The sequence below is a fragment of the Penaeus chinensis genome, chromosome 4 (genome assembly GCF_019202785.1).
Source record: "Penaeus chinensis breed Huanghai No. 1 chromosome 4, ASM1920278v2, whole genome shotgun sequence".
Taxonomy (NCBI): domain Eukaryota; kingdom Metazoa; phylum Arthropoda; class Malacostraca; order Decapoda; family Penaeidae; genus Penaeus; species Penaeus chinensis.
The window spans coordinates 1,296,053-1,306,052 of NC_061822.1; the positions used below are offsets into that span (position 1 = coordinate 1,296,053).

Here is a 10,000-nt window from a genome sequence, read left to right on the forward strand (position 1 = left end):
ATTCTCTTTGGCAGGGCTGAGTAATTATATGATAAAATGGCATTTGGTATAGATGTGGCTTACATCATTTTTAGTAGCCATGCACTTGTGTATAAAATTATGTTGACAAATGTCCATAAATTCTTAGCCAAGATCTTAGCGAGATCTAGTTATCAGAAAACATAGTTGTTTCTAGATTTTGATGATATTTTTTTTCTGAAAATAAGGAATTAATGTCCAATATCTCTTTCTCAAGATATCATGATGCCTTTGTAGATAATAATAGTTTTCTCTGGAAAGTGTCTTAGTAACAGAAATACTCTTTCCAATGTTCTCATGAGCTGTGTAGAGAAATTAGCACTATACAGTGTATATTTTTTTAGACAAGGGATGCTTAACAGGGTTTTAAAGAAGTAATTTATTGTAATCTCCTTGTAACAATATGAACTAATGCTTGTAATTGGTTTTAAATAATTAAAGATGTAATTTTTATATCCCCCTCCACCACATACACAAAAAAACTAAGATTCAGTTTGAGTTGACCTTATATAGAATCTCATGCTTAAAGGTGAGAGAATATTGCTTATGATTTTGCTTTTCTAATATTTATTGTTTTTTGGAGATGGGCATTGAATGTTTTTCATTATCTATGTGTAGGATGCGAAGGACTGTAAGGAACTTTGTCTACAAAGATGTTTATTTATTTTTCATTCCATACTTTGAAAATTAGTTGTGACCTTTTAAACGTGTTGCAGTGTTGTAATTAATGTGATTTCTGATTATTTTCTCAAGCATATCATGACACTGATTTCCAGTGGAGCTTATGAAATACATGACATGTAATTTGCTTGATGCTGTAGTGCTTGCTCAAGTTCCTTCAGATATTATGTTTGTAGATAACTATTTATATGAGATAGGAAGTGAAAAACTGATTGAATTGTGTGACATCGCCTTATCTCTTATTTCTTTTAGAATGTAAAAGTTGTGAATTATAAAAGGGCAGTGGAAAGACAGATGCTGAATGATGAATATCACTAGTGTTAATTTAGATGGACACAACAAGCAGTCGTTTGGTGTCTGTCTTTGGTGCAGAAACATAGTGCCTTTTAGGAGAAGTGACATGTCAGTGAATCACACGCCTTATTTTAGTTGAGAGTTCTTTGTTAATTGTTATTATTATTATTTTTTTTTAATATGGAGGGTCCTTACAGTTGTAAAATTATAGTCTCATGTGATCAGAAACAGTGGAGGTTCTGTATTTTTAGTGTTGTTGTTGCTGTTGTTATTATTTATATTATTATTGTTATTATTATTATTATTATTATTATTATTATTATTATTATTATTGTTATTATTATCATTATTATTATGATCAGCATTATCATCATCATTATTATTGTCATTATATTTATAATAATAATAATAATAATAATAATAATAATAATAATAATAATAATAATAATAATAATAATAATAATAATAATAACAACAATGATAATAATAATAATAATAATAATAATAATAATAATAATAATAATAATAATAATAATAATAATAATAATAATAATGATGATGATTATAATAATAGTAATAATAATAATAATAATAATAATAATAATAATAATAATAATAATAATAATAATAATAATAATAATAATAATAATAATAATAACAACAATTATTATTATTATTATTATTATTATTATTATTATTATTATTATTATTATTATTATTATTATTATAACCATTACCACCACCAAGATTAGTATTGTGATTACTATGAATATTGTTGTATGATGATGATTATTATTGTAAAAATGATAATGATAATATTGATAACAATGATAACAATGACAATTAAAATAATAACAATAATAATTATTATTATTCTTTTTTATTATTATTTTGTATGAATTATATAGAGCAGTGAAAGGACAATTTCCTTTTGTATATTCATTTATCTTTACTGAATGATGAACTGAAGTTTTGATGGTGAAATTATAGAGATACTGCTTTTACACCTTATTTAGAGATGCATTTGTGTGTGAATAGTTTTATAGATAATGGTTCTTCAGATGCAAATCATGTGGCATGTATTAGAATACAGTTCAGCTTTCTAATTCTGCTGTATTATTTGGTGTAACAGGTTTTTAATACAGATGGCACAGTAGACACGTTACACAATAACACAAGACTTTATAGTGATAAGTTGACGGTGCGATATTTGCGACATGACTTGGGGATTTTGTGCACAAATTTGGGGCACGTTCTCACCCTTTGCAATGTAATTCTTTGTTGTTTTTTATAGTAGAAGTATTGTAGTGGTGGAGGTGAAGGAAGGAAATAAATTCCTTTATTTATTTTGTAGTGTGTTTGTACATGGTGATTGTTTTTTAGATTTTTTTAAAAACTTTATTTATTGATATATTTATTTACTTATTTAATCTGTATTTATTTGATGTGATTACAGAATGTGCTTAGGATTCTGGTGCGTGCTGGGAATTTAGGTGATTGACGTGATTTTATTTTATTTTTTTCATTTTATTTGTTTATTTATTTATTTATTTTTGACACCAATCAGAAAGTTTATTAAAACCTTGTCAGGTTGAACTGGATTATTAAAAAGTTCTTTAGTGAATATTGTGCAATAAAGGATTACCCTGCAGAGGAAAATTTAGAATGAATGTTGAAAAGTACATTTATGTTATAGATTAGCTAATTATTTAATTTCAAGTCTGTCAAGGAATATAGGGCATTATTAGATCATATTCTATTTATTATGGCTTTCGATCACTTCATTCTGCGATGGAAGGCTGGTCTGTGCACATTCCCATGTAAGCTTAACCTAATGGGGCTGGGTATCAGAAATCTCTCAGGGTCATAAACGTGCCCTGGTGTGTTGCTGCACGTACACCTGTACCCCACAGACCAAGTGGTATGTTATGACGTGTGTACAAGTGACCTGTCGGGATGGGGTTAAATTACCCTCAATATTAGACATTTTTGTTTAATTTTTAATTTTTTTCCAAGACCATGGTGGTCAATATATGCATCCTCCCTCAACAAATTACTTTTCAAGAGCAAAATGAGCTGTCTGAGGCACAAGACTGTAAGCTGGTATATGGGGTCTTTATTTTCATGTTTCTGTGGTTCCTGTGAATCACTCCCATTGGCCTCCAGTTTGCCAACAGAAAGAGCACTGGCAATGGTGAGGAGACCTGTTTTGTTGATATTTTAGGTGATATAGACTTATTTGTAAACAAAGTGGGCAATTTTCTGCCTTAGTTTGCCCGATAAAGGAGGGAACTTGTCCCTATTGCAAGGATTTACCAGCTATATCCCTTTTTTTTTTCTTTCTTTCTTTCAAAATATGCACAGGGTGTTCTTGGACTAAAGGGGTGAAGAGCATGCATTACAGTATTATATTTCATTTGAAATGAACTGTGCAAAGTGCTTTCTCTTGAAGTTTGTGGGTTATTTCAAGTGTTGAAAAATGAGAGGAAAGTTTCCTTAGGCATTAATAACTTAGGGTATATGTAAATGTATGTGTATGTATATAAACACATACATTAATATGCACATGTACATACTTACATATGTACGTGTGCATGCATGCATGTATTCATACTTATATATATATTATATATATTATATATATTATATATATTATATATATTATATATATTATATATATCATATATATCATATATATCATATATATCATATATATCATATATATCATATATATCATATATATCATATATATCATATATATCATATATATCATATATATCATATATATCATATATATCATATATATCATATATATCATATATATCATATATATCATATATATCATATATATCATATCAATCATATATATCAATCATATATATCATATATATCATATATATTATATATATTATATACATACATACATACATACATACATACATACATACATACATACATACATACATACATACATACATACATACATACATACATACATACATACACATATATATGATATACACGTATGCATATGCATACTTACACTTCTTTTGTACATTTACACATACATATACATATACATGTATGAGTACATATACACAAAACACATACACATGCATGTATATATATACACTATTTGCCTTTTCTTTCTTTTAGAATGTTAACCCAATGGCGAGGGGTCACGCCTATTGCCATCATAACAATACGCCCGAAATGTGGCGTGCGGCTGTCCGCCACGGCGGCGCGCCAAAGCGCCCCGAGGCAATGATTCGGCTTCATGTACCGAATTCACGCACTCAAAGTCAGCGCATTGCCGCCGTTCGCCAGAGCGTAGAGTTTTTTAAAATTTTCTATACCCGTCGCCAATGGGTTAATACAACATTATCCGCAAACAGAGTTATCCTTTTAAACGCCTTTTTTTTTTTTTTTTTTTTTTATGTGCCTGTTCCTTTCACAAGAAGCCAGTGGGGTTTGGTTTGCCAAATTTGGATGGAGACTTTGGCCTTGCAGAAGTAACTCAGAAATCATAGTTATATTGTGATCATGATTGCTAAAACCTGGCTTAGCCTATCACCGGCGGGTAACAGATATCCCTGAGTGTGATAAACTCAGGTGATTTCTGGCAACGGCCAGACACTGGGCGTGGGAGTCTGCTACATCAAGCGGCATGTCCCACTCCACGCGCTCTGGCGCAGCGTGCACAGGCGTACCCTGCAGACTAAGGGGTTTGTTATGAGACTGGTACATATGACACATTAAGATAAATGAAGTGGCATTACTTTTTGGGCATATTTTTCTTTCTTCAGTGATATAACAAAATTGTAAAAAAACAAAAACAAAAACAAAAAAACAGCATTAACAACAACTACTACCACTACATACAACAGCTGTGTCTTAAGAATATTTAAAGATGTAGAAAGCCTAACTAACAACTGTTTTCCAGGGATCTATCAAGTTGAAGAAAATATAAGTTTTGTTTTAAAGAATAATGAATAATAATCATGCAAGATATTCAAGTTTTGAATCACAAGACCTACTTATTCAAGAAAAGAGAAGATTTTCACGTTCAGAAGATTGCAAAATAAGATAATAATTACATGGGTGTTTGTGTGTATGTGTGTGCGTGCGTGTGTCTGCGTGCATACATATTTAAAATAAAGTAGAGAGTGGTTGAAAGTCAAGTTTTTTTTTTTTTTTTTTTTTTGTTATTGTTGCTTCTATTTTCTTTTTCTTTAACCCCTTCCTGATGGGTTACGCTGTGAGGCGTCAAAACAAACCGCTCGATCTCTGGTGTGCCGCTGTACGCTGCAGCGGCGCGCCAAAGCGCTACGAGCCAGTGATTTGGCTTGATGTACCGAACTCCTGCGCTCAAAGCTGGTGCGTTGCTATTGATCTCCAGAGCGTAGAGTTTTTTTTTTCTTATAGTTTTCGTCAGCCGTCATCAAGGGGTTAAGAAGGAAAAGATTGGTGTCAGATTTACGATTCATTCATCTAGATTTGTTACTTGAAAAGACGAACATCATTATTATTTTTTAAGCTGAAGAATTTTTCAAAAAGCCATTCTTTAAAAAGCTACCTTCCAAGAATGGTTAATGCTCTAGCAAATATTAATAATATGAAAAGGAACTGATATAATAGCACTGCACTGTATTCTATAACAGGTATTATTAGTGATTAATATATGTAATCTAATCTTTCATCAAGATATCAAATTCAGTTGGTTTTCCTTTTTAAAAAAGGAATCTTAAATATTATTCACTTTTTCATGACAAATTGATAAAATTTTTGACATTTGTGATTGCCTATACAAATTATTAATTATTATTATTCCTTAGAAGTGCACAATAATGATGAATGAAATAGGTATGAACACAATGAAATGTTTGAAAATATTGTACAGTAGTAATTAGGTTATAATTATTTTAATATATTTTGATTGGTGGTGGTTATATTTTATATATTGTTTCAAAGAGTGAAAAAAAATATATTTTATTCTCTCCTTTTTTTGGTAAATGTTACCAAAAAGCCATCAAGATTGTGATTGCAACAAATAAATATTTGTGTATGAAACCAGTTGCTTAATTTTTCCTTGTTTATTTTTGTGATTACCCAAATCCCATGCCATTGTTGTTGTTGGGGGGAGGGGGGGGGTCAAGAAATAGACTGAGGCTAAATGTTGGGGATCTCCCCTGCCTTGGGCTTCAGCCCTTGGTTCAACCCATTTTCTTCTCCCCCTTCCCTTTTCCTTCTCTTCTCCAACACCTGTCCACTTCCTAAGATGTGAGAGCCAAGTTGAAAGGATAAAAGCCTCAAGGTGCCATGGCTATGGTATTCCTGTTTAGTTATCTAAACCCTCGAGGGGTGAGCCATTTCCCTTTCCCACATACTCCAGCTTACCATGGCCAATAATGATTTTACATTTTATCAGCTAGTCCCACTTTATTAGTTTCCTGACCTTGGCTCTCCTTTGATCACAACTCTGAACACTGCAACTACTTCTCAATACATTCCTTTGTCCCAACATCCTCAACAGTCTTCTTCATTTTTGACCCCCTCCTCCCACAGTACTACTCTTCATCCTTATTGTCCACTTCCCTGCCACACTACCTCACTCACTCAACACTGCTCCCTCTTCCTCCTGTCTTCATCCTTTAACTACTACTACCTCTATAAATCTTTTGAATACTCTTTATCCCCACAAAGTAGGACTGACTATTTGTGATTCCCCCTACAGCCCCTTTACTCTGACAATACCTTCCTCTTCCAAAAATGTCTCAAAATACGAGTTTTCTTCCACAACCGGACCGATTGAGAGCACCTTGTCACAGTTATATCATTTACTATGATGCAGTAGCAGTAGAGTGCTACACTATTCCTCTTAAGAGGCCGCCAAAAGTCCTACCCAAAGCCAGGCAGGAAGCACTCCGACATGGTTGTTCTCTTGCTCCCTTTTCCCCAAGATGTTTCTATGTCTCTCCCAGTGTCTCTTCCTCTTACAACTTCAGTTCCCACTTCTACCCCTCCCTCACCCAAGTCATATTCTTTTGCTATTTCTAATTCCAAACACTAGTCTCTACCTCTTCCTCAGTGCCTACCCCTCCCCATTCTTGCTATACACATCACATCAATCTAAATGTTCCACCCCATCTTCTACTGCATCCTCTACTATAATACCTTTTCCTTAACTCCTCAGATGTCTATCCCCTCTTCCCCAACTTTTAAGAAAAACTTCATTTCTTAGATCTCCCCAACCAACTCTTTCAGAAACTCTTGAGGACATTAATTTAAAAATTTCTAATCATGACTATCCCCAATCCACCCTCAAGTCTCCCATTCCCCCATTCCATCTACACTCAAAGTGCCGACATCCATCTTGCTCCTTCCATATTCCCCAGAAACTCTTCTACAGATTCTACAGAATGAATATTTTGAGTGAAACGGTGTTAAAACTTAATGAGAAAGTTAAAATTTTAAAAGATCAAGTGTTTTACAATGCAAGGTAAACATAAGGAACATTATTATCACTGAAATTCCTTCACTTTCAACCAAACAGTAATAACAAATGTTCTAGTGAGATTTTGTATAAAAATGTGACACATGGAAACAGAATAAATCCTTGGGGATGCTGGCCTGAAAAGTATTTTCAATGATACATTCCCCCCCCAATAAATTACTGATTTCTCAAAACTTCACATTAGTTTACTTGATACTGTTCTACCAATTTGTTTTTGAACAAATTTCTTTTAAAAATGCTGTATGTCTGCAGAACATGTACAGTTTGTGATCTTTAAACTCCACTTATTTCCACTATGGAAGATAATGGTTACTGTGGAAAACAGAAAATGGCAGCATCTTGAGCAAGGATGCACATAAAACATAATCAAAATAGCTATAGAAAAAAGAGAAAAAAATCAATGCAATGCAAGCCAAAAAATAAAATGCCCTTATTTCCCCAGTCATGATTCAAAATTAAAAAAACCTGTGATCACATCAGGCAAAAATATAAAGGTCTGACTGAAAGCTGTATGTAAAAATTAAAAATTAAAAACAATAAAAATAAAATAAAATAAAACATATTCCCCCCAAAAATGATTCAATCATTGTCAGAGTGAATATCTCCCTGTAATACAGGAACAATAACATCATAATTCAACAAGTTTTTGAAAGAAAGGTAAATCTTACATACAGAGAGGTTTATGGTATAAAAACCCACACTGTAAAACTATATTTAATTGAAAAAGAGAGACTACAGTTTCGGAATCCACCTGGATTCCATCTTCAGGTCTTTTTCAATTAAATATAGTTTTACAGTGTGGGTTTTTATACCATAGTATCAACACGGTAGTGTGTTTTCTCCTTTTCAGAGAGGTTTACTTGATGATGAAGCTTTTTCATGTCGTATAACTGCACGTAACACAAGTATGAATTCAAGTTTCCTTCAGCCGCCTAAATTGATGCAACATCATGAAAAATAGGAAAGAAACTCAATCTGCTCTCCTCTAAATGGCCTGTCCCACAAGAGCCAATTATCCTATATTTTGTACATTCTACATGTCTATCACGTACACATTTGATAAGATTGGTTGCATGTCAACAAAATGTCCAGCAGGCCATTTAATCTGTATTTTTACAAAAGTCAAATGCAGTGTTTGGTTTGAATGTTCAAAGTAAGATGCTAACACTGAATTTGAAATCAGTCAGAGTTAGTGAATGAATTACTGTTATTTACCAATATATGTCAAAATAGAAGTGTGTGTGCTCTTGTGATAGGAAATACAAGTAAACAATACATTATAGATTTAGAAAATACTCTAAAATTTGCCTTTATATGATAAGTCCCTTCTGTGGGTAAAAAATTCATCTGATCTGGCATAAACGATTTTAATTTACTCTGTCCCACTGAAAGCTGATGGAAATGTATACAATGAATTTGATGTTTTTGCCGACAGAAGGTTACCCCATTCCCTTTAGTTGCATAAACAGTTAACTAATCCAAGGGAGATTTTTGTCATCATGCTTTCCTGTCAACTCACTTTTGTCATGTTGGATTTAATTACTTGGTTACTTAGTTACTCATGTAAGTGACCAAGTCGAAACTCCATCTGCAGGGTGGCTAAAGTTGGCTATGACATCACTACATGCCATCTGCAGTGTGGCTGAATTGTGCCATGGCATCACCACATGCAGTGAATGTAGGCTAGACTACAAACTCAAAATTAAGAACTATACAAACAAAAAACAATCTAATTTTTTACTAGATGATAAGAACGATAATTTTTTAGGAATGCTCTACAGGTAAGGTTTTTCAATCCATTACTTATCTCTTTCCTGGAATCCCCTGAGTTTTATAATAATTTTCAGTAGTACACTTATTTACAATAGCAGCATTTTGAGAATTCATACTCTGTGATAAAGTGTGTGTGTGGGGGGGGGGGGGGTATCATACAACTTTAAGGGTGCTCATTGACAATGAAACATTTCTATTTTCTTTCATTTCTTTTACTATGCCTTTCTTGGTCACCTACAACAGGTATTAAATGGTATTGACCTAAATTTTTAAAAATCTTATTTATTGATAAATATACACAGAAAAAGATATGTGAAAGGTGTTCTCTTTGCATGTTCACTCAAGGTCTAATACTGTGTTGGTTATATCAGGCTAGGTTTGAACATTATAAATAAGAAATGCAAAAGAGAGAGAGAGAGAGAGAGAGAGAGAGAGAGAGAGAGAGAGAGAGAGAGAGAGAGAGAGAGAGAGAGAGAGAGAGAGAGAGAGAGAGAGAGAGAGAGAGAGAGAGAGAGAGAGATGCTGAAAATCTTTTTTTATATATTCTTGACATTCACAAGTATCTGTGTATGTAGAATAATGCCACACTTTCTTAGCAGCGTATGAATATCCTAAACATCCAACTGAGGAACAGGTATCTGAAAATAAAGGAATATTTGAAGGAGCAACCAGTAATAAAAAATTCTCAAGAACTAGTAATTATATTTATGAAGTTTAGTT

General features: G+C 32.7%; 2 protein-coding genes across 8 annotated transcripts in view; one reads left to right on the plus strand and one right to left on the minus strand.

The window, feature by feature from the left end:
* Positions 1 to 6,063, plus strand: part of LOC125048287 (adenosine 3'-phospho 5'-phosphosulfate transporter 1-like) — a 27,954-nt gene extending 21,891 nt beyond the window's left edge. For all 7 annotated transcript variants that reach the window (XR_007116811.1, XR_007116816.1, XM_047646945.1 and 4 more), the window contains one exon: positions 4,937 to 6,063. Coding sequence is in view for 1 of the 7 variants with exons in the window: in XM_047646939.1 (XP_047502895.1) it covers positions 4,937 to 4,963 (27 nt within the window). In the remaining 6 variants the exon portion in view is untranslated. The remainder of the gene's footprint in view (positions 1 to 4,936) is intronic.
* Positions 6,064 to 9,476: 3,413 nt separating this feature from the next.
* Positions 9,477 to 10,000, minus strand: part of LOC125024928 (transcriptional adapter 1-like) — a 13,975-nt gene continuing 13,451 nt past the window's right edge. The window contains exon 8 of the mRNA XM_047612707.1: positions 9,477 to 9,918. The gene's annotated coding sequence lies outside the window, so the exon portion shown is untranslated. The remainder of the gene's footprint in view (positions 9,919 to 10,000) is intronic.